Source organism: Plutella xylostella, chromosome 24, assembly GCF_932276165.1.
Source record: "Plutella xylostella chromosome 24, ilPluXylo3.1, whole genome shotgun sequence".
NCBI lineage: Eukaryota > Metazoa > Arthropoda > Insecta > Lepidoptera > Plutellidae > Plutella > Plutella xylostella.
The window spans coordinates 2,168,192-2,191,858 of record NC_064004.1 but is presented as its reverse complement, the minus strand read 5'-3'; the positions used below and the strand labels follow the sequence as shown (position 1 = coordinate 2,191,858).

The window sequence follows — 23,667 nt, the reverse complement described above, 5'->3', positions numbered from 1 at the left end:
GGCGGTGTGCCGCGAGGCGGTGCGCGACTCAGCTGCGGCCGCGATGGACGCGCCCGGCGGAAAACTGTCCGCGATAAGGCGACTGAACGTCCACGACTGTTCGCGACTTTAGGGTTGGGACTTTGGGGAGATGTGTGATAACGATGAGACATGATAAGTGACTAGTTTTATTAGGTGCATGTTTTTCTATACAATATTTTCTATGATATTTTTGTATACAAGTTTTTTAGGTTATATTTTAGTTTTACAATTAAAGGTGGAGGAATGATGTGTTTATGGTCATCCTCTATGTAGTCTATGGTCACCTCTTGTCAGACGACTAATAAAATGGCGGCAAACAAGCATATACATATTTCTATTATTTATTATAATCTAAGCTAACCCGCAAATACTTCACAAACCCACCGTTGCCAGCGAAGGGGTTGACCTCGCGCACGGTGACGACATGCGCCAGCACGTCGCACAGCCACTGCGGCCGCAGGAAGTACAGCTCTTTCAGCGTCGCCGAGTCGTAGTGGCAGCACTCTCATGCTCATGCTATACAGGGTGTTGCAAAAAGGGTGTAATAACCCAAAAGGGGGTGACGCGAATTTCAAGAATGAAAGTATTTCAGTATGACCCCCTGAGTTACTGAGTCTCTTTTGGCTTAGTATACCGCTTGCGACACCCTGTATTATAAAAAGTATAGTGAATTGTTTTATAGGCTTTCCAAATTTTCTGGTAATTTGTGTCTCTGGTCGTCTTTTTTGCGTCAATTAAGCTAATTTCGCTAACGAAGATGGTATGGAAGATGATAATGATAAACAAGAAGCTAATTTCAATGAAGAAGATGCTATAGATGATGAACCCACCGTGGCTAGCGAAGGGGTTGACCTCGCGCACGGTGACGACATGCGCCAGCTCGTCGCACAGCCACTGCGGCCGCAGGAAGTACAGCTCCTTCAGCGTCGCCGAGTCGTAGTGGAGTAATACTCTCATGCTCATGCTATACAGGGTGTTGCAAAAAGGGTGTACTAACTCGAAAGGGAGTGACGCGAATTTCAAAAACTCGTAGAACAGTAGTTTTTCAGAATGACCCACTGAGTCTCTTACGGCTTAGTAACTATACCCTTTTTACAATACCCTGTACTTTATAAATAAGTATGTAATACTCGTAGCAGTGTATTGCTCTATAGGCTTTTAATAATAATAATAATAGTGTCAAGCTCGCTGACATAACCCAACAGTTCTCCCAAGATATCAAAATGCAATTTGGAATTGACAAATGTAAAATTCATTCGATTAATAGAGGTAAAGTTCATGCAAATTCATATAAATTAACTACAGGAGAAACAATAGAATCAATGGATGAAAATGATACATACAAATACTTAGGATTTCATCAATCAAACCAAATACTACAGAAAAAAACAAAACACATATTAACAGATAAATTTAGATCAAGATTAAGACAAATTTCAAATACTCAGCTTAACTCACGAAATCTGATTAAAGCAATAAATACATACGCCATCCCAATATTAACATACTCTTTCGGCATCATAAACTGGTCAAAAACGGACTTAAATAAACTACAGTGTATTGTGAATTCTACTTTAACGAAGTATAGAAAACACCACCCGAAGACATGTTCTCAGCGCCTAACTCTGCCTCGAGGGGAAGGTGGGAGAGGTCTTATCGATATAAAAAATTTGCACAACAAACAGATAGCTACACTCCGGTGTTTCTTTCATAAAAAAGCAGAACAATCTACTCTTCACAAATTTGTCTCAAATATTGATCATAAACTTACCCCTTTGAACCTTCACAGTAAAGATAGTCAGCCAAATGAATCCAATGTAGGAACTGATCAAAAGATGGCAGCTTGGGCACAAAAGTCCCTCCATGGGAGACACAAAGCCGATCTGAGCCAAGCACATGTCGACAAAGAAGCGTCGAACGCATGGCTCAAGCGAGGCGAGTTGTTCCCGGAGACCGAGGCATTCATGCTCGCCATCCAAGACCAGGTCATTGCTACCCGAAATTACAGGAAATATATAATTAAAGACCTCAACCAACCGACTGACCTGTGCAGGAGATGTAGAAGTGCATCGGAAACAATACAGCACATAACCGGGGCATGCAAGAGTCTGGTCCAAACTGACTACAAGCACCGCCATGACCAAGTAGCCTCCATAATTCACCAACATCTAGCATATTCAGCAGATCTCATAGAGAAAAAAGTTCCATATTACAAATACAAGCCTGAAACCGTTCACGAAAATAACCACTACAAACTCTACTGGGACCGCACCATACTAACTGATAAAACTGTACATTTTAATAGACCTGATATTACCCTTCTAGATAAATCAAACAGGACAGTCTACATCATCGACATAGCTATTCCAAATACCCACAACATCCAATCTACACTCACAGAAAAGTTATCAAAATACCAAGACCTGGCAATAGAAATTAAAACCCAGTGGCGCGCCCAAACAATTCATATCGTCCCTATAGTTTTATCATCGACTGGAATCATCCCAAAAACCCTTAAAAATAGCCTGGAAACCATTAACGTCCCAAAATCTATCATTTACACCCTACAAAAAGCCACCATATTAAACACATGCCGCATCACCAGAAAATTCCTCACAACTTCCGTCATTTCATCCCAAAATTAGGCCCTCCTCACTTGGCTTACGCCCGTGAGATAGGGAATAAACCTCCAAAAAGAGTGAAAATATAAGAAAACATAATAATAATAATAATAATAATCATTTATTTCAGGTCATCATTTGTTACATTAAAATTAAAATCACAAAATAAACCCATATGTAAATACAATAAAAGTACAATATTTAAAACTGAATAAATAAACATAAAAATATAATAAAGTGCTGTATAGGGGCAATAAAACTATGGACAAATTACAATTAAAATTATAAAAATGTTAAATGCATTCGCCTACTTCTTATTCCCCGACTGGTGCACGAAAAGCCAGTGCTTAATGAACCCATTTCCATAAATATCGTCGCCGACAGCTGCTATCAGCTCATTGCTGGAGCTCCGGACTCGGTCCCAGAACGACGCCGCCCGTAGCCGCAGCACGGCGAAGTAGTCGGGGACCCCGGCGTCGGCGAACATGGCCTTCGCACTGCAGTAGCGCGGTTGTCTCAGCAATATGCGTAGTGCGTCATTGTATTGTACTCTAAGGGTGCTGTATGCTCTCCTTGTGTAATTAATCCATAGTTGGCAGGTATAAAACGTTTGACAAAAGGCCTTGAAGAGCACAATTTTTACATCCTTAGAGCACTTGGCAAACCTGCGTGCGAGCATGTTGCACCGCACCGCCAGGGCCCGCCGCTCGCGCTCCATGTCGGCGTCGTCACTCAGGGTCTCCGTCAGCACATGACCCAAGTACCTGAACTTATCTACAACCCGAATCGATGAGCCATACATGTAGACCGGGGGTATCCTCTCCGGACCTCTCCCCACTCTAAATACCATTACTTCACATTTCTTGGCGTTATATTTTAAACCATTACTATTAGCGAATCTCTCACACACAGCAATGAGCTTTCTTAATCCGCCGACCGAGGGGCTGAGGAGCACCATATCATCTGCGTAGCTCAAGTTGTTGAAGCATACATCCCCTACGTGACACCCGATGCCGGTGCTCCTCAACTCCTCGATCAGGTCATTTACATAAAGGTTGAAGAGGTCCGGAAAGGTCAGCCCTCCCTGACGAACGCCACACTCTAGTCTATATTCACTAGAGTGTGCGTCGCCCCATCGTACAGAGTTAGTTTGGTTCTCATACCAGTGTCTGTCTGTTGAGACACTAGGTCAGAAGGAACCTTAGACTTTAACATCTTCGACCAGAGCAGGTTATAGTTTACCAAGTCAAAAGCACGACTTAGGTCTAAAAAGCATGCATAGACCGAAGTTTCTCTATGTTTGTAGTAATTGACTGCGTGCTTAAGACTCAGTATCGCAGAGTCTGTTGAGAGACCAGGACGAAAACCAAACTGCGCGTCACTGATCTTAACATTCCTCATCAACTCGGGCTGCAGAAGCCGTTCAAGCACCTTGCCAGCGACAGTACCCAAGGAAATAGGTCTATAGTTTGACACACTCGAGAGATCTCCTGTTTTATTTTTGATGACTGGAACCACCACCGTCCTCATCATAAGATCCGGTAGGTACTGAAGCTCTAAGCAATAATTAAATATTAAAGCCAATATTTTATATACCTCATCACTAGCGTACAGAATATGCTCGATGCTGAGAGAGTCATGCCCGGGGGACTTTCCCCGGGTCATGCAGCGCACCGCGCGAGCCACGCTCGCCGCCGTCACACGCAGCTCGGCCGCTGGGGGCTGCGGGGCGGGGGCGGGAGCGGGCGCGGCCGGCGCGGGCGACGGGGCTGCCTCCGCATCGGGCACACACTGTACCTTGAGAGGAGCGACTTTGAAATGGTTTGCGAAAATGTCCGCAATGGCCGCTTCATTACTTTCATTCTCTACAGATACTGGCAACCCTCGTTTGTAGCTTAGAGCTTTAGTACCCTTCCAAAACTTATTAAAGTCTTTGTTTCGTTTCTGTAGTGCTAGTATGTTCATTTTAATTATCTCTTCGTTATTTTGGCACCAGCGTAATTTACTCTTAAATATTTTCCGGCTAGCGTGCATTTCATCATAAATTTTACCCGTATTGGGTTTACCAAAATTTATCCACATCTTAAAACAAATTCTAGCCCGCTGATGATGATGTTGAACGTGGTAGTTCCAGCCGGTTACCTGGCATTTTCGTTTTCGTGCACCAGCCTTGGTTATATTAGAACTAAGGATAGAAGCAGACTGTAAAATATCAATAAAATTAATATACAAATTATCAATACACTTAGCAGTAATATCACATGTTTGACTAGTTGCATTATACAATTGACTTAATTTATCTTTACAATATTTCCCATATTTATCAATTTGATCCTGATCTCGGGTACCCCATCTGATGCCATGAGATATTTTAGACTTATTTTTATACACTTTATTACAACCTGTACCTATATTACACTGTACAAACATTGGGAAATGGTCCGAGGTGGTGACGTCGTGGTGGACGCGCACGCGGCGCACCGTGGCCCGCGCGGCGCAGCTGGTCACGCAGTGGTCCAGCCAGCGCCGGGCGCCATTGGCCTCGCTGATGAAGGTGAACGTGCCCGAGTCTGCCCCGAGCATGTCGATGTCAGTGCAATTCCACAATTGCTCACGACAGAATGCCAGGAGCTCCTCACTGAAGCGGGTGCCAGGGTGGGCGTTGTAGTCTCCCATCATGTAGACCGCCTCGGCGTCACACTCCTCCACCACGGCACTCATGTTCGACAGTGTATCGGTGAACTCTGGCACATTTTCATCTTTGTCACACGGCATGTAGACATTTAACACTAGATATTGCCGGCCATCAAACTCAATTTGAATGGCCGCCAATCGATCACTCACACAATCTATCACACGCACATTAGCACACTTAGACTTACGCCACATGATAGCTAAGCCACCGTACGGCCGACCACGGAGTATTCCTGCTGAGGTGTCCACTGAAGACTTCGCGAAGGTACTGAAGTCAGGATCAATCAGGTCAGTGAACCCGAGGTCATGCTGCAGCAGCCATGTCTCCTCGATCCAGCAGCACGATGTCCGCGGCGCGGCACAGCTCTCGAACATGATGGACTGATCGCTTTATGTTCTTGCAGTTAAACGTAACGATTTCGATCTTAGTTCGTACATCCATTACGGTTTACTGGTGGCGCGGTAGGCATTACTTTCGACGTACTTTCTGTACACCAAGTGTAAAGGCCAGAAGTTCTTATCTAAGAAGACATTCAATTTAGCAGTCGGTATAACCACTTTGAAGGAGTTAAAAGAAGTCTCGGTACGCTGCTTAAGTTGTTCTACACATATGGCTTCCTCCCCGAGATCTTTTATATGGGCTTCTATATCGCTACTTAGTATGTGTTTTTGCAGACGAGAAATATATATAGAACTTCTCGGTTCCGCCACTTGTAGCCGCGCACATTGCTCCAAAGAACCGCGCATGTTCCTTTGTTTCGTACGTTTTTTACGAACTACGGGAGTAAACCCATCATCCCCGTTAATAAGGCTTCTGGTTTCGACGTCATTGAGCGGTCTGGCGTGAACCGTTGAGATCTGACTCATCGCAATATCCCGATAGCTAAGTCGCTGCGCTGTGGGCCGGTGATCAGCTGTTAGCGGGCGGGGAGGGCGCGGCGCGGGGGGAGAGCGCTGCGCTGGAGGAGAGCGGGGCGCGGGCGGGCTCGCGGCAGCGGCTGAGCCGGCCGCCACTGAGTCCTCCTCGAAAACCGGTTGCGAGTTCGATTGCGGCGTCCGTCGCACGGCAGGCTTGCCTTTATTTTTTGCGCCGATACAATTTTGCCGCTTCGTTATGTTAATTGTGTTATTATCACTATAGGTCTGAACTGTATGAGTCAAATTACATTGCGGAGTTAAATCTCTTTGTTGTAGGTCTGACTTGATTTGTCGCAACTCGGATAGAATATTGTGCAATTCGTCTTTGGAAACTGTATTCCGGCGTATCTCTTGCATGTCTGCATTTATACATGTCATTTTTTTAATAAGACACGTAACGTCAATATGGTCTAGGGTTACGGGCGGTAGCCGGTCTAAATTCTTAGCTACGAAATGCGGATGCATTTCGGGTTCAGTTTCTTTCATTCTTTTTAAGACGTCCTTTACATTTTTTTTCTTTTTGTCCTCACCTTTTCTAGTAATACAGCGGGCTCCGTCATGAAGAACATTGCTGTATAGAATGTTCTTACCCGTCTCGATTTCTTCGTCAGTAAAATGCGACACACAAATCTGTGTCATTGTCAAGTCGTCCAGCTTGTCTATTCGATTTTGAATAAACGTCAGGAATTCGTTCACTATGATAGGATTTTTATCATTATCACTCTTATCAGCGCTGGTCGTCATTATGAATCACAGTGAGGTATATGAACCTACGCGGGCGCGCTCGCACTATGAATAAATAACAAAACGCATGACCATGCGTGGACACGATAAAGTGAGGACTGACTTTTACAAATTTTCCAGTAATTTGTGTCTCTGGTTGCCATTTTTAGCGTCAATGAAGGTAATTTTAACAATAACGATGGTATTGATGTTGATAATGATAAACATGAAGCTAATTTTGACAATGAAGATGATATGGATGATGATGATTACAATTATGAACCCACCGTTGCTAGCGAAGGGGTTGACCTCGCGCACGGTGACGACATGCGCCAGCACGTCGCACAGCCACTGCGGCCGCAGGAAGTAGAGTTCTTTTAGTGTAGCGTCATCATAGTGGAGTAATACACCTGGGGAGATAAATAAGGTTAGGTGGCGACACTGCCGAAAGTTTCTATGGAAAATGAATTTTCGCAAAATTTTTACAACATGCTGCACACGTAGGTTTCGGCTTAGACCCTTTTTGCAACACTCTGTATAAAAAGTTGGTAAAGTTCTGCAGCGATCGAGGGACACAAAGTTAATTGTGAAAGTAGCTTATTAGAGTTATCTTATCTGGCATTTAGTAACAGAAGGCGCTAGTTAAACAGCGAAAAAAAACAAAGAAAAATAGGTTACTGATGCCTGTCAATTCTTTGACACAAATATCTTAAATAACAAACAAGTAAAAATGGCGTTCTTAAGAAATAACCTTTGTATAAAGTAGAGTTGTACAACAATGCATTTAATATCACTAACTGTGATTGAATCTTTTAAAATAATAAGATTACCGTAGGTTCTTTTCTTACCGTTTTCATGTAGAAACATGGTGGCCTGATGCAGCTCAGCAGAGTCGCGGAACAGGCGCATCCCCTTCTGTTGCATGTATTGTGTGACCTAGAACAACATAAAAACGTTTAGGGTGACTTGTACCAAATATTTAAACGAAATTAAATCTATTGCAACTCAATCAGTATACTGTCAAAGAACTGTATGTGCAACATGTGTATTTATCATGTTAGCAAAAGGGTTTTGACTCAGCATAATGCTATGATTATTATTAAATAACAGCGATGGTGAATACCAGAGCTGGCAGAATTGCCAGGACCGACTTTGTAAATTTGAAACGTCACATTTCACACACCAGTCTCTTGTGGTCGTGGTGTTTCAACACGGGCTCCTGCAGCTCCCTGTATAATACTACACACACACCTAGTGCATTACAATCTTCTTCTTATAGTGCCTCTACATAATTGGAGGTTGGCAGTCAGCTAATAGTAAAGTTTAACGTCACATTTCACACACCAGTCTCTTGTAGTCGTGGTGCTTCAGCATGGGCTCCTTGCAACACTCTGAATAATAATAGTACCAGCCTCTTATTCAGCAGAACATACTCAACATCAACCGTAGCCTTAAGAAACCGCTATTACTGGTAAAGTTAAATCGTCACATTTCACACACCAGTCTCTTGTAGTCGTGGTGCTTCAACACGGGCTCAGGCAGCTCGGCGGCGAGGTGCGCCACGCACTCCTCCAGAGCCAGGTACGTGCAGGGGACGCGTTGCTCGAGCATAGGCTCCTTGCTGCCTGGAAGGTTAGCATAATGTTATAATTAATTAAACTCCTGATAATACACTCACGAAAAATTAAAAGCTTCCAGTCACAATAGCGCTAAATTGCTCCAAAGCGGAAAAAATTGGGGTCATTTGCATTTTATGTGTGGAACTTTTAAATTGCTCGTGAGAATATTAGTTAAGATATCATCGATTGCATTTTTGTGTGTGTAGGTATAACAATCTTCCTGGTAGGTATTTTAAATCGACCAATGCGCGCTTATCGCAGCGTAGGCCGTAAGACTATTTACTTTTGCTGCGTTATGTAGATTGTATATAATATGATAATTTACCTGGCGGCTTCACACTGTAAGCGATCGTGTAGATTATGTCAGCTAAGAGTCGTATATTGTGGCGTGTGCTGCAGGAAACCTAAAAACAATAACATCAAATTAGAATAATTTAGGTTATTATAAACTCCATGCGTTTATAATAACCTAAATTATTCTATTAAGCCATTTTAGTCTTTCAAATTGTACCTACGGTCAAGTTTATCAGTAGCATCGATGATTCAATAAAAAAAATATGGGCAGTTTGCGAAGGTACAAAAAACTGACTGTAAGTACCTAATAACAGTCATTGCGACAATAAAATTTAATTTTACCTTACAAAAATACTAGACTTTCCTCTAATTGGCAACGAATTAGCATTTTTATTTAGATTAGTTTAGAATTTCAGTTGGAGCTTTCATTAAATAAAGAAAGAAAATTAATTTATTTATAACACACAGAAACAACGCATACGTTTACAAGAAAACTACTACTATCCCTATTTGTCATCTAAAATACCAGTCATACCTCAACAGAGTCCATGACCCGTGGGAGGCCCATCTTGTCGGCGTCGGGCGCCCCCATGATGGAGGATCTGATGAGCCGCTGCAGCGCTTCCGGACTCTCGCTCTCTGGGAGAGTACTCTGTGGACAATAGTTTACTCTGTGAATGTAAGTGATGGTTTTAAAACCTGAAATTCACGTTGGCAAACATCACACCGAGGGTAAGTATATTTTTGTTTAACCGGTGCACGTTGGAGTAAAAGGCCAGTATTGAGGTTAGCCTAACTCACAGCTATAACCTCCTTCGATATTTACCTACAGTCGTCGAAATATAATAAGCCCGTTTGGACAGTTAAACATATTTTCTATTTACTCTTGATTTACTTGATGAAATACATAACAAGACACATAATCTGGCTTATTATTTAACGGCCGAAAGAAAAAAGACCTTTTAAAGCACCAACTTACTTATTGTTACTTGTTGCCATATTGGCCATCCAAGACAAAAATGTATTAGCTGCCTTACCACTACCGATACATTAGCAATCAACAACCCTTAGCAGTACCGCTTATCTGTCACACTCCTGTCAGATTCATACAAATTATGTCACTTTTGACCGATAAGCAACGCAATAATAATTCTCATATTAGCAATAAGGTGGTGGTACGATAGCAGGTGAATTATCCAAGTACTTACATTAGACACTTGATCGTAGTGTGTGGCCACCATTATAACTGGGGAACCGGGCGCCCGCGCTTGTATAGATCTGAAAAATAAATATGATAATTAGTTTTAAGGCAAAGAAAAACAGACACATTTATCAACAGAACTTTCAAATCTTGAAAATTTGATATTAAAATTCACTTCTGCGAGCGACTGTATGTACTCGTATATAAACATTTCACAGTCAGCCCCTTTCGGCTTAGTAACACCCTGTATAGCAATTTTCACTCTACCTAAGCCACTGTATAGCGCCAGCCAGTCCTGCCTTTCCGTCGGTCACCTTCCACACCACCAAGTATATAGTTTGGCAGATATTTGTTTAAAGACAGATATTTGTACTCGGGTCTTGGGTGTTGATATTTATATTTAGTATCTATCTATCTATGTATTTGTGTAGATATATCAGCTGTCCGACACCCATAACACAGGTTCTGCCTAGCTTGGGGTCGGATGGCCGTGTGTGAGATGTCCCCACATATTATTATTATTATTATTATTATATGGACCGACGCGATAAGAAGTACTGGTGTGTAGCGTAATATCTGAAACAAGTGAATTTATTATTGCATACAACAGACTCACGACTCAAGGCTTATGCCTAGTTTCACCATAGTGTGTTAGATCATTAACACAACTGTTACATTGTAATGCCATCCGTCATCCGTGATCTCCATATTAAATTCTTGACAGAAGTGTCAAAAGTAAATAAATAAATAAAAGTCTACAACGAATCCCTTGTTATGATCTAACTGAGTATGGTGAAACTGGGACTTAGGCAGCCAGTCTGTATCACCATCACTACCTATGTATCTTTTCTTCCCTTATCTGTAGTTTGTTTTAAATCGTATTACTTTTGTTTTCTTTCATTCAGAACACTATGATTAGTGATTGCTATTTGTGTGCAACAAAAGACAAAATATTACTTCAAATTTGACAGTACTTACTCCTGCTGCCCACCAAAGTCCCAAGTCCTGAACGTGACCGGGGGTCGATTAGAGCGACTTTTCTCGTAGATCCAGGTGCCTATATCCACCCCCACCGTGGACATGTTGCCGCGGCGGGCGGCCTTGTTGCCCATGCGCTTAGCCCAGTGCTGTAGGGACAAGTGTAATGTTTGTTAAAATGAATTTTGGATGATAAGTGTTATGTTTGTAAAGATGGTTTTGATTTGTTTTTATTGAAATGTGTAATATACCTCCGTTGGTTTTCTTCTATGAACGATGGCGGATTCCTGTCGTAGGCATTCTAGCAGACTTGTTTTACCGATACCCTGAAACAAATTAATTTTCAAACAAACATCAAATTTTGTCTATTAGAAGAGCTTACAAATAAAAGAGCTATAAAAAAATATAGTGCCAGAACACACTGACGGTTTAAGACACTTTAAATGGCATCGGTATGAGCCAATAATCATCCATAGTTTTTGAATACAATATAATTTTCCAACTTATGTGCACTTATTTCACACTCCAGTAAAACACACAATCACACACCTGCAGTCCTACAATCATGAGCTTGCAAGTGGAGTAGGGGCGCGCTTCTTGTAGCACCGACTTCAGATACCCGACTATGTCCATGCTTCTGTATTTACCGGACTGCACCATTGATCTAAAAAATAAAACAAGTTATTTATATAATGTGAATGCGCTATCTGCTATCAAAGAAATGACTGTTGACTATACTTTATGCTCAAAATGTTAGCTAGTAACACTTGTCTTACTACATAAAATATGCACTTGTCTAGCTAGAAGATTTTGTGTAAGTCATCGATGATTCAACAATGATTTTCAAACTGATCCATGAATACATACAGAAACCGCAAGAAAATTACACTTCAAATGGTAGACGGATTTAAGGATGTAATAATTATGTGCTAAGATACCAATCAAAAGGCTAGGATTAAAAACTATTTTTATTTCTACCTGAGTGGCTCCTGCAGTGAACAGCCGACGGTGTTGAGGTTCCACAGTCGCGACAGCAGGCCCATTTGCGGCGGCAGGTCCGTTATATCTGGCAATATTATTGACAATTAATCAGGGGTTTTGGGGTTTTTATGTATGATTAAACGCACATTTATAGAAATAAAAACTAATACTGAACTGCAGGACATGTGATGGGCCTCCTCTAGAACGGCAAGTTATTTCCAAATCTTCCCGCTTCACACATATAGGCAGTGGGTTATGCAATAGGTGTAATATGTGTCATAATGATTATGAAAAACCATACCTTTATTCCCGCTAATATTCAATAATGCCAGGTTGGTAAGCACGTATATCAAAACACAGTATAAACTAAGCCAATTTATAGTGGTTGGACATGGACAGACACCTTAAACGGTGTCTGTCCATGTCATATGGAACAACTGTAAAATGTGTAACACTAATTTTGAAAACCCAATACCTTTATTCCCGCTAATATTCAGCACGGCGAGGTTAGTCAGCGCGTGTATGGAAGGCGGTATACTTCGCAACATGTTGCTTGAGACATCCAGCATGGACAGCAGGGGGAAGAGTAGCCGTCCTTTGAGGCTGGAGCCGGTGTTCTGAAATTTTAAAATGATTTAGGAAAAAAAGTATTTTAAAAAACATGAAGTAGGCACTAGCAGTAAATATTTATAAGAACCTATTAATGTGTATTAAACTTGTATAAAACGCAGAAAAAAATAAACTTTACGAAAATGCTATATTGCCCTGTCGTATGGTATTCGAAGAATAGTGAATACTTCTTTCTATTGAAAAACGAGGATCCTCCTCGAGGATTAAGCAAGGCGATTCTTTGAATCCTACGATTTGCTATTATGTTGTTTGTTTGTTTTTGTTCATGCCATCTGTCAGTCGTTTTTGATATCTCTTTGAAGGATCTATATCTTGACTATGGTGCTTGCGCGTATTTATTGTAGATGTCGCCACTGATTAAAGGGGTTAAGTGACTACAACAAAATTACTTGAGTTGTGAATATAATAAAATGCTCCTCACCCACTCATCATCTTCATCAGCGGCGGAGTCGTCGGTGGACTCGGAGATGTGGCCGTCGTCATCCGTCGTCAGCTGGATGCGCGACAGCATGTTGTTGGCTAGGATCTGCAATAAATACATCATCATCATAAGGACAACTTGCTTAGACAGACTCCACATTTTTCTCCGTCTTTCTTCTTGTAAAGGCATCTTGAATACTTACCTATGTATTACAATCAGGCTTCTAAAACCGTCCAGCTAAAAGCCGTTTACGGGATTTCTAGCCAAATGGGGTAATCATATCTTAAGCAGATACCTACCTACCTATTATTATTAAGTCCTAATGTACAATTATCAGCAAAACTTTCAATCGATAAAATATAATTACATTCATCTATCTTCCAGCATTTGCTTTCTAGTTTAGTGTTAATTATTTAGTTATAGAGTACTTAATAATTATTGTGTCATTTATTTCATGAATAATCTATCTTCCACTCACGAGTCTTAGAAATAAACTGTTTGTGTCGGAATTGCATTCATAATATATTTTACTAAATGTGCAGTTGATTACAGTAAATATTTTGATTTTAATTACAAGTGCTCTATCACATATTCTATAAAAAAAACAAGCATGTATGTATACATTTTGAAGTCCTTACCAAAGTCCTCAACCCCTCAAGCGTGAGATGCCGGCGCGCGGGGCACGCCGCGCTCAGCAGCTGCTCTCGCACGCAACCGGAGCGAGGCCGCACGGCGCCTGAGAAGTTAATAGAAACGTCAAATAAATTAATGATTTAATATTTTTGCCTGCCTATGCATTTGAGATCTTTGGAATATGGCTTGATGGTGGGGAATTTTTAAATTCATTCTTCAAATGTGTGAATAGTCTAACGCCATCGTTAGCCTCTTAAAAATCCTTTGAATACAGATTTATAGGTAGGACCAGCGTAGAAAAGCAGACGTTTAGCAAATACCAGAAAGTAGTATGCAGAGCTAATCGTCAACCTCCAGTAATAGAGAGGCACTTACAGAAGAAGAATGTATTGACAGAACTGAAAAAAAACCGGTTGATTACAGAGCTAAATTTATTACACTCGCGAGCAATGAAAAAGTTTCACCTGTCAGTTCCATTCCATATTCCACTGGAACGTTTTCATTGCTCTTGAGTGTATTTGCTTTACAATAGCTCCCATTACCTGATGATGCAGAGACGGCTGGCGTGCGGCAGTAGCAGGCTAAAGGATCCCCTTCCGCAGAGCTGAAGTTTTCCAGCTACATGATGAGAAAAAACATTGTTTCTATTAGAAACACTACATATATATAAAGCGTACGAAAACCAAAAGTTGTTTACTCTGGAGAGCATTTTTTGCTATTAGAAAATTTACAGGTGAAGGTTTTAAAAAGTCGAAAGATGTTGGCGCTGGAGGCTATTTTAAATTGGGGCCTGTATTATTTGGATTTTTTTTTAATGCTTTTAAAAATCATTAAGAAGACCGAGGATGTTCTAAAATACTCTGATATTGTGGCACCCCTTGAGATATGTCCAGCAGTGGACGATAATTAGGATATTTTTACTATGTGCTGTAAATTGTTTCTGTGGACAAATTTTATCCAAAGCAGATGGTTGTGAAGCTGATCAGCATGTGATGATGGTAACGATGAAGTAATACTCACTTGCGGTAAACTGGGCCAGCAGGTTATCTCGTTATGACTCAGGTCTAGCTGCCTCAAACTCGTTGGGTATGACGTAACGTAAGACATGGATCTGTTGAGAAAAAAAACCATACTTAAAAATAGTTCATACCTAGATTGATTTCTTATGTAACACAGGGCGCGAGATTTGAAAATATTTATTATTATAATATGTGAACAGGCTTCTTTGCCAGTAACAAACACTAGAAATAAACTGTTTCGTCGCTGACTACCTAAAACAGAGTCAGCTGAAACGATTGCACAGTTGGAATTAGAAGCGTCAGTATAAGTAAGAAGCCACTTCCGTCAACCCCCATTATAACAAACGACTAACCTGAGTGAATTATAAGCCATATTCAGCGTGTTCAGCGCGGGCGCCGCACAAGCCAACACGGGTGAGACGCGAGTGAACTGGTTGTGAGACAGGTTGAGTGACGTCAGCGGGGAGCCCCCGGGCGCTGCGGTGCCGCGGTCCGCCGGCTCGACTATACCTCGCCATGTGTGCACGCGTTTTGACTCTGTCCAGCTGGTAAAAACGAAAAATTGCGATAATATACATATAATTTAGGTGGTGTTCCACAGAGATCTTTGCTGAGCCCACCGTTGTTTGTCATATTTATGAAAAATCTAATTCTGAACTAGCGGCGAGTAGGTAAATTGGTTCAACCTCCCCTCGCCATGTGTGCACCCGCTTAGATTCTGTCCAGCTGTTAAAATAAATTGAATTGGGATGTACATATAGAATTTAACAGGTTTTACGTTCGGGGTTTCACAAGGATTTTTTCTGAGACCTCTGTTGTTTGTCATATTTAAGAAAAATCTAATTTTAAAACATGTAACTTACGTAGCATTCCCAGCCCTGTTGGCGGGCACTATCACAGATCTGTTGTCTTCATCATCATCATCTTCATCGACAGTTGCTTCCGATACGCTGCGCTCTATCGATGGACTTCGGGATGATGATTTCTGATGATAAAATTGTTATTGTTAATGACAGTGCAATGGATATGGATAGTGCAATTACAAGGTTAAAACAATATTTATCGATATAAATACTTACTACGTAATTTTCAAAACAGAAGTTGTTCAGAATGACCCCCTGACTAACACCATTCGGCTTAGTAAACCCTTTTTGCAACACCTTGCATAAAAATGAGGGCACAATGAAATGCAGTAAAATAGATGGAAAATCATTTTTAATAAAGAGTTTAAATTTGAATAGTCTCAATAGCTGGATTGGGGTGGTAATATCCTCTACTGCACCTAAATTTATATCGGATTTCATTACCACACACTTGTGATCTAAACTAAGTACTTACCGATAGCGAGTTGTTGAATGAGAATTGCGTCATTTGTCCGATAGACGGAGACGCGCTGAGCTGAGACGACGAGTCGGAGGGAGATAGCAAGCACGACGGCGACGCGCCGTCCACTTGATTCTGAAGGTATAAAAAGAGTTACGTATCAAATTCATGTTCACAAATATTGCACTCATTTATCAGGAAAATCATCATCACCTATCACAAGTGCACTGAAGCATGAAGGCCTCTTAAACACTATGTATTTCTCATCCAACCACTACTGGATTCGATTATTTTCCATAAAATAACACGATACGTCATCATGGAGACACACTTCAAACGTGTTTTTTATGAATGACCTATGCCGTGTAAACACGCTATATGTCCTACTGTTTGTCTAAGGTGGTCTTGTTTTTCATTTCAATATAATGAAACACTTACAATATTAAAAATAAATAATAAATATTAATACAGAACGAAACAATATTAAAAAAACAGAAAATAAAAAAATACAGGTCCAGAGAGCCAAAAAGGCACAAGCTCAGCATGTGCCGAATTAAAAACTCACTTGCTCCTTATGAGGTAAATCCTTCAAATGGTTCAAGGCTGCATTCAGATCCTTCAGTCTCGGCGCGGTCCACATCTCGTAGGGCAGCGTACGCAGCTTGTTGTTCGAGATGTCCAGTGTGACCAGATTGGGCAGACTGAACAGTTCCGGAGGGATCTCCTCTAGACGGTTGTCCTGGGGACGTAGAGGTAGGTTTAGCTTGTTTTGACAAGTTTATTGGAGAACAGAGACAGACTGAAAGATGAAGATGTGATGTGTGTGAAAACAGAATTCTGAAAATACTTTACATGGTAATATAAGAATCTGCATTATTTTCCGGCTTTTTTTCAAAGGCATACTGTCGTCAACATAAATTAAGTAAGCAAGAAAACATCAAAACGCATTAAAAAACCTACACAAAAACATCAATGTCACTTTAGACAATAATTGTTAAACATACACACACATACTTACTTCAATTTCACAACATTTTACGTTTTAACCATTTGACTATGTTACACAGACACACATTCTTCCACCTCATAACATCCCTATTTTCCCTCAATACTAACAAAGAACTAACCTGCAAATACAAATCCTGCAACACAGGAGCACTATACACGGCAGGGCGTAGTTTCTTATTGGGTTTCTTCATGCGACGTGTCTTGCTCGCCTCAATGTCTTCTTCAAAAGGCTCCGAGAGGGTAGGCAGGCGTTCTAGCTTGTTTTGTGCTGCGTTTAGGTACCTGTGGGGGTAGGTTCAGTAAAGATTTTATGTTTGGGAATATAAAATGTGAAGATTCAGACACTAATGTTTGACCAATTTATGCATTTAGACACTTCGATGCGATTGATTCCGTAAAGGGAGCTAGTTTACTTTTCAACATTTACACTCATACGCAAATTTATCTCTTCAAACATTACACTGACCTCAAGCTCTTCAACACAAACAGCTCTGGCGGCAGTATCCTCAGTTCGTTATTCGACACATCGATACAGATGACCACATAGAGGGCACTAGTATGCTACAAGCTACCACTAAATTAAGCATTCACACATGTACCTATTAAAATCTAAAATCTATCTCTTCAAACATTACACTGACCTCAAGCTCTTCAACACAAACACCTCTGGAAGCAGTATCCGTAGTTCGTTATTCGATACGTCGATGCGAGTGATCGCGTAGAGGGCACAAGTGCACTATTTATACGTCAAACATTTTCAATCAGTCGCAAATCTATCTCCTCAAACATTACACTAACCTCAAACTCTTCAACACAAACAGCTCCGGCGGCAATATTCTCAGTTCATTGTTGGATACGTCGATTCGAGTGATTGCATAGAGGGCGCTAGCGGCGCTGCCCAGCTTGGGGTTCACGTGGAGGGCCGCTTGTTGGATCCAGTTCATGCTGGATAAAGAAATCATGGTTAGAACTTGAATTTTATACTAGCGATATCAATCTCAGAACCTATAAAAGCTATTCCTTTCTTTCTTGCTATCATTGAACACCGCAAGAAATAATGATCATTTATGTTTCTACAAGGCAACCTACAGGAGGTAAAGAGTAGTAAAAAGGAGTGCAAAAAATATAAAAAATATAGAAAGAAGAAAAACGTTTTACGTGGTTTATAGGTAGTAGAGGCTGGATGAGGATGAGGAAGGCCTAGGACAGAGTTTTGTGGCTTTCCTCAGCAGAGGCCTATGCCTATACTTTTATAAAATATAGCATGAGCCCTATGGCAGCTGTTATTTTTTGTTTTCAAGGTAAAACCAACTTTATTAAAGGCGTAAGAATTTGTCGATCAAACGTATAGACACAAATTGTATTTTTACAAAGTAAAGCAGTAAACTAATTCTGATGAAGAAAGTTTCTGAAGAAAAGATTTTCAACCCTGTCATAGAACAAAAATCTCACCGTATCTTAGCCATAGAGCACCTCAGCTCTCGCCAGTTCAGCGTTACCGGCGTGGTGGGACAGAGAGAGTTGTACGTGAGTGAGGAGTCCCGACGATCCTTGAACACTGTCTCTGTTATTACTGCTTTGTTTATCTTGTAATCTGGGTCGGGGAAGGCCTGTGGAGAAAATATGATTTATAGAAAATATATATGTATAATTTTCTTTGTACGGGGTAGGATTTTAGTTGGACTATGAAATTTGATTGACAGATGCTTATGCCTGGGAAATAAAGTAATTTTCCCCTAAAGAACGATAATAACAATGACAGATAAAATGTTTGGATATGACAGCTGTCACAGAGTTCTTACTATATTTTACAAAGTATAGATCCAAATCCAACAAGCTAGCGACGCACGGGTCCAGTTTATGCCAACATGATTGTGTATTTATCATTTTAGCAAAAGGTTTCTGACTCAGCATAATGCTATTACCTTAGTGGCCAGCAGGCTAGCTACGCAGGGCTCCAAGCGGTGCCGCGCGCACTCCCGGAGCGCCGCGCACTGGGCGTCGGACGCCCCTCGGGCCAACAACATGTCTATTAGTTGGACACTCTTGTTGTGGGCTGCTATGGAGAGCGGTGTCCAGGGGATGTCACCTGAGGGGTGAGAAATGTATAGATTAAGAAACATAAGGGCCAATAAAAATGTTAATACTTATAGTAGTAGTTAAACTACTTGTAGTATAGTGTTACTAGTTATAGTAGTAGTGTTACTACTTGTAGTTGTATTCTAACAAACTGTATTTTTACTAAATTTCTTACTACTTGTAGCATGTTCACTAGTTGTAGTAGTGTTACTCGTATCTTAATGTCACAAAAAAGTCCCTATTACATCTATTGCTACATCTTTCCGGGGACGGCGAGGTAGAGTTACGTCCGGGGAAGGCGGAGGAATGCCACACACATAATAAAGATGACATAATATAACACTATCCCGTCTTTATCGGTTTATCTTTAATTGGCGTCTACAACGAAATTTTAATTTTAATATCTGTTTTAAAAATGTTACTTGTATAAGCTGCTGGTGTTCCAGTTGAGATAAATAAATAAATAACTCGGTCGGAGTAATAGAAGTATTACTAGTAGAAGACAGTATTACTATTAACCTTATAGTCAGTCAGTCAATCTGTGGTAGTAGTTAAAGTACTAGATGTAGTAAAGACTCACGGTCGCTACTATAGCTGCTCCGGGCCGGGGAGGGCGAGGTGGAGTTGCGTCCCGGAAACGCGGACGAGTGGCGCGGCCGGCGCCGGGACTCGCACTACTGGTAGTTATACTATTGTATACCAGTACGGATGTATCGCTACTAGTAATATTGCTCCGTGAGGGAGCGGGTAAGATGGATTTACGTGAAATACAACAGCTATACTCGTAGTAGAGATTTCGGATTTCACCGGCTATAGCAGTAAATGTACTAGATACATATAGTACAGACTCACGGTCGCTACTATAGCTGCTCCGGGCCGGGGAGGGCGAGGTGGAGCTGCGTCCCGGAAACGCGGACGAGTGTCGCGGCCGGCGCCGGGACTCGCGCTCCGAGTCTACGTTTGTTAGCACCTGGGGATAGAAAATTTTCGGTATTAGGATTTGAATCTCTACTTTTTTCCGTTATCTTAGGTACTGAATGTAGGCTATGTTACTCACAAATGATGTTAATCGATTAATCTTAAAATATTTTCAAATTCAGTTCAGAAGATATCGCTCTACAGAATGGAAAATTATTAGTGACGTTCCCATTGCAAGCTATCAATGTATGCACCCGACATAATATACAACTTCTGCGAGTGTAACATTTTGGAATCTATTCCATTCAGTAACCGCTACACGGGGTTGTTATCAACGACGATCTTCTTCTTCTTTCGTGTCAGTAAACATGCGATTTTTTTAATTTGTCCAGATCAAAAAGAAGCAACTTTGATAGCATTCTAGTTGGCCTGGAGAAGTCTTCCCGATTACTCGTTTAATCTCGCTCCGTGTTTTAGGCAAATCGCGATATGTGACAATTATAACGAACCCGTGTAGCGGCAGCAGGCGTCATTCTTTATATAGCTATCAACATTTACCAAACACAATACTCACTTTATCCGGCGGCTGGGCCGGTCCATCCGGGTCCGCTCCGTTGGCCAGCAGGATCTTGACCACCCTCACGTGACCCCCCCTGATGGCGGCGGCCAGGCAGCAGTCGCCAGGCCGCCCGAGGTCCACTCGGATTGGTTTTACTCTGTTCTCTTCATCCTATAAAGGTAACATGGTGTTATTGAGAATGAAGTTTAAGTTAATATGAAAAAGTGTACAATTACTAAAATTGAATTTACAATTAGCACTTAGTTTCATGCATGTTACAGTGAAATTTTTAATATGTACTAGAAGTAGTACTCATGACAAGGCACTAATCACTAAACAGTTAACAATACAGTATGCGGGGGCAATTTTTGGATAGTATTGGTAGCCAGGAACTATGAAGTCATCGTTTTCGTTAACGCCCTTAGCGATAACTATTGTACTACATAATAATATGACGAAATAAGTATAAGTAATAAACTAATACCAGCAGGTACTTCTTGTTTGTAGTATAGTTCATATACCATTGTAAATTATCAACATCTCATACTCACATGTTTAGTATTATTAGTGAGGCCGGTCAGTCGTGTGACTATGGCGTGTATACCCATGGATATACCGGCCCTGGTGGGGGACGCCGCTGCCGCCGCTGGGGAGCCCTCCTCCTGGAATATACATAGTATATAAAATAAACAGGTATACAGAGTAAAGAACAGATAAATAAGATATTCATAGGTACATAACTTTTTGGTCATGGGATAGCCAGAGAGACATTCACAAAGATTTTCGCATGGGGATTCTTGAACTAAAAGTATACCTTTTGTACACATATATGACATATAAGTGTAGCTAAAAGCATTTTCAGCCAGCCAACCTACAGGATATGTGTTATACTGAACGTCTTAAAATCCTCCTTTGAGCTTAGAAAGGTACCTACGTAGAGTGGTACGATGGCAAAGGTCGAGGGCAGAATCTGGTTGTTATTAGGTTTGTTGGATGATATTAATAATTAGCTTCTGTTGAATATGGCTATTGTTTTTGCTGTTTCATTCTTCTTCTATATCTTCCGTCAGGCTTGTTTAAATATTCAAATATTGTGTAAATAAACAACGTTTCTCTTTACAATAGTAATATTGAATTAAAGACTATTGAATAGTTTCTAACCTGTAAACACGGCACAGTGTGCGACGTAAGGGCCTCCACCAACTCGGCGTTCCCCATCGTGCACGCCACGTACAGCGCGGTCTGACCGCTCACGTCGCGCGCGTTAATGTCGAAAGCCGCACGGTAGCGGCGGCCCTTAGGGTCTCTGTGTAAAAAAGAAAGAAGTTTTTTAGATAAGTACCTAAATTATACTAATACTAGGTTGAAATTTTATAAGTGAACGAGCTCAAAGCAGAGTAATGGTTAATAGCCGCGACATACTTCCTTGCTGGGTATACAAAGGTGCTCATTATAATTTTCTATATCTCTGTCCCGAGAACTTATATCTGCTCCGGCCGGTATTCAATACTGTTGCAATTTGATACAGTCTAAAATCTTGTATGAAATTCGTAGGTATTTAATAGATGATTGAATGTGCCTGCATAGTAACTTTTCTGCAATCTGTGTTTAAACTATAAAATTAATAAATAATAAATGTTTAAATTAATCCACCTGATACTCACTTATAAGTATTTAGCATAGACTCAGGATAGGAGTAGTTTAACAGCAGGTTGACTATGGACGGATGTCCGCCGATGCAGGCGGCGTGGAGCGGCAGCCATTTTTCTACTGTCTCTTGCTGTGGATGAAATAAAAACATTTATTTATATCAATAAGAGAGAAAAATAACGAAATAGTTGAGACTTTTTGGGCACTTCGCCATGGAAAGAATGTGAGGTAAGAAGGTAAAGAATCAAACATTACAAAACGCTAATATTTAGTTCGAGAACTTCATATAAAATCTGGCGTACCACAAGGTTCCTTACTCAGGCCACCACTATTCATAATATATCTTAAAATACTTACTATGTAACCAACATAAATCCGATATACAATAGCAAAAACCATACCTGAGCGGCAGTAGGAAAGTAAGCCAGCAGCAAGGCGGCGACATCCACGTGCCCCCTGTAGCACGCTATATACAGGGGGCAGTAGTTCGTGATCGGGTGCGCTCGGCCGTCGGCGCCGTCCGCCAGGAGGTAGGAGACCGCTTGTGCGTTGCCTAGTTCTGCAGCTCTGAGGGGGAGAGGGGGGACATATTAGCAAGTGAAAGACCAGAGCCAGGGGCGTCACTCTACATTACGAAAAACAATTAAGTTTCAGAGCGTTGCTGCGCGAGCCACGACTCTATCTCGTTGTATTAAACATGCCGGTTGCACGACAGCTCTCGTACGTACGTCAGTATAGAGTAACCCTCCGTTTGTAGGGAGCTTTTTTTCGAAAGATGTCTGAAAACCTGACTTCGAAAAAGCTTTCTTTAAATGACCCAATCGCCGTTTACCAGTGCTTTGGATAAACCGTGCTATCGGACCAGAAATCTGTCGGTAAAGACACCGTCGCCGAAACAACCGTGGTACCAAAGTAGGATAATCTAGAAAAAGATTCGATGCTGTTTTGTTTCTTTCCACACTCCACTCACATGTAGAGCAGCGTGTTGGCGCCGCCGGGCGTCATGTTGACGACGAGCCCCGCCTGCCGGCCCAGCGCCGCCAGCCGCCCCTTCAGCTGCGCCGCGTCGCCCGAGGAGACCACGCCACTAGCATTACTGGGTGGAACTAGTAGCTGAACCATTCTAGGAAACCGAGCTTTAGGAGAATCATTCTTTTATCGAAGTAACCAACGAACCTTTTGGCGAACCAACGGCGCTTTTGACGAACTGTGCTGACGTTCTAGTAAGCGCTCTTTTCAGTGAAACGAACCTTGCTGAAGCATGGTTTTGGCAAACCACGCCATTGGAGAAGGAAAATTGGTAGCTCATGCATAGATTATTGTATATAGAGGATGTAGCAAAAAGGGTTTACTATGCCGAAACCTACCCCCTTTTTG

At 41.4% G+C, this 23,667-nt stretch overlaps 2 protein-coding genes across 2 annotated transcripts in view; both read right to left on the bottom strand.

Annotated features, from left to right (window-relative positions):
* Positions 1 to 21,164, bottom strand: part of LOC125490474 (leucine-rich repeat serine/threonine-protein kinase 1-like) — a 46,981-nt gene extending 25,817 nt beyond the window's left edge. Inside the window, exons 1-32 of the mRNA XM_048629736.1 lie at positions 21,135 to 21,164; positions 20,656 to 20,811; positions 20,016 to 20,133; positions 19,010 to 19,173; positions 18,537 to 18,694; positions 17,883 to 18,029; positions 17,551 to 17,637; positions 17,204 to 17,366; positions 16,642 to 16,815; positions 16,092 to 16,211; positions 15,617 to 15,738; positions 15,107 to 15,298; positions 14,755 to 14,845; positions 14,199 to 14,352; positions 13,740 to 13,837; positions 13,102 to 13,206; positions 12,526 to 12,667; positions 12,048 to 12,135; positions 11,619 to 11,733; positions 11,321 to 11,395; positions 11,070 to 11,218; positions 10,099 to 10,168; positions 9,426 to 9,542; positions 8,922 to 9,000; positions 8,478 to 8,602; positions 7,826 to 7,913; positions 7,265 to 7,387; positions 5,067 to 5,401; positions 4,239 to 4,433; positions 2,954 to 3,726; positions 852 to 985; positions 402 to 525 (exon numbers count right to left, since the gene is read on the bottom strand). Of these exons, the coding sequence (XP_048485693.1) occupies positions 402 to 525; positions 852 to 985; positions 2,954 to 3,726; positions 4,239 to 4,433; positions 5,067 to 5,401; positions 7,265 to 7,387; positions 7,826 to 7,913; positions 8,478 to 8,602; positions 8,922 to 9,000; positions 9,426 to 9,542; positions 10,099 to 10,168; positions 11,070 to 11,218; positions 11,321 to 11,395; positions 11,619 to 11,733; positions 12,048 to 12,135; positions 12,526 to 12,667; positions 13,102 to 13,206; positions 13,740 to 13,837; positions 14,199 to 14,352; positions 14,755 to 14,845; positions 15,107 to 15,298; positions 15,617 to 15,738; positions 16,092 to 16,211; positions 16,642 to 16,815; positions 17,204 to 17,366; positions 17,551 to 17,637; positions 17,883 to 18,029; positions 18,537 to 18,694; positions 19,010 to 19,173; positions 20,016 to 20,133; positions 20,656 to 20,811; positions 21,135 to 21,164 (4,811 nt within the window). The remainder of the gene's footprint in view (positions 1 to 401; positions 526 to 851; positions 986 to 2,953; positions 3,727 to 4,238; positions 4,434 to 5,066; positions 5,402 to 7,264; positions 7,388 to 7,825; positions 7,914 to 8,477; positions 8,603 to 8,921; positions 9,001 to 9,425; positions 9,543 to 10,098; positions 10,169 to 11,069; positions 11,219 to 11,320; positions 11,396 to 11,618; positions 11,734 to 12,047; positions 12,136 to 12,525; positions 12,668 to 13,101; positions 13,207 to 13,739; positions 13,838 to 14,198; positions 14,353 to 14,754; positions 14,846 to 15,106; positions 15,299 to 15,616; positions 15,739 to 16,091; positions 16,212 to 16,641; positions 16,816 to 17,203; positions 17,367 to 17,550; positions 17,638 to 17,882; positions 18,030 to 18,536; positions 18,695 to 19,009; positions 19,174 to 20,015; positions 20,134 to 20,655; positions 20,812 to 21,134) is intronic.
* A 1,136-nt stretch (positions 21,165 to 22,300) lies between these two features.
* Positions 22,301 to 23,429, bottom strand: LOC125490473 (probable E3 ubiquitin-protein ligase XBOS36). Its single transcript, XM_048629735.1, has 3 exons — positions 23,261 to 23,429; positions 22,692 to 22,857; positions 22,301 to 22,420 (listed from the first exon to the last, which is right to left on the bottom strand). Exons 1-3 carry the CDS (start codon positions 23,410 to 23,412, stop codon positions 22,301 to 22,303), a joined length of 438 nt encoding a protein of 145 aa, XP_048485692.1. The 5' UTR covers positions 23,413 to 23,429.
* Between the last annotated feature and the right edge of the window lie 238 nt (positions 23,430 to 23,667).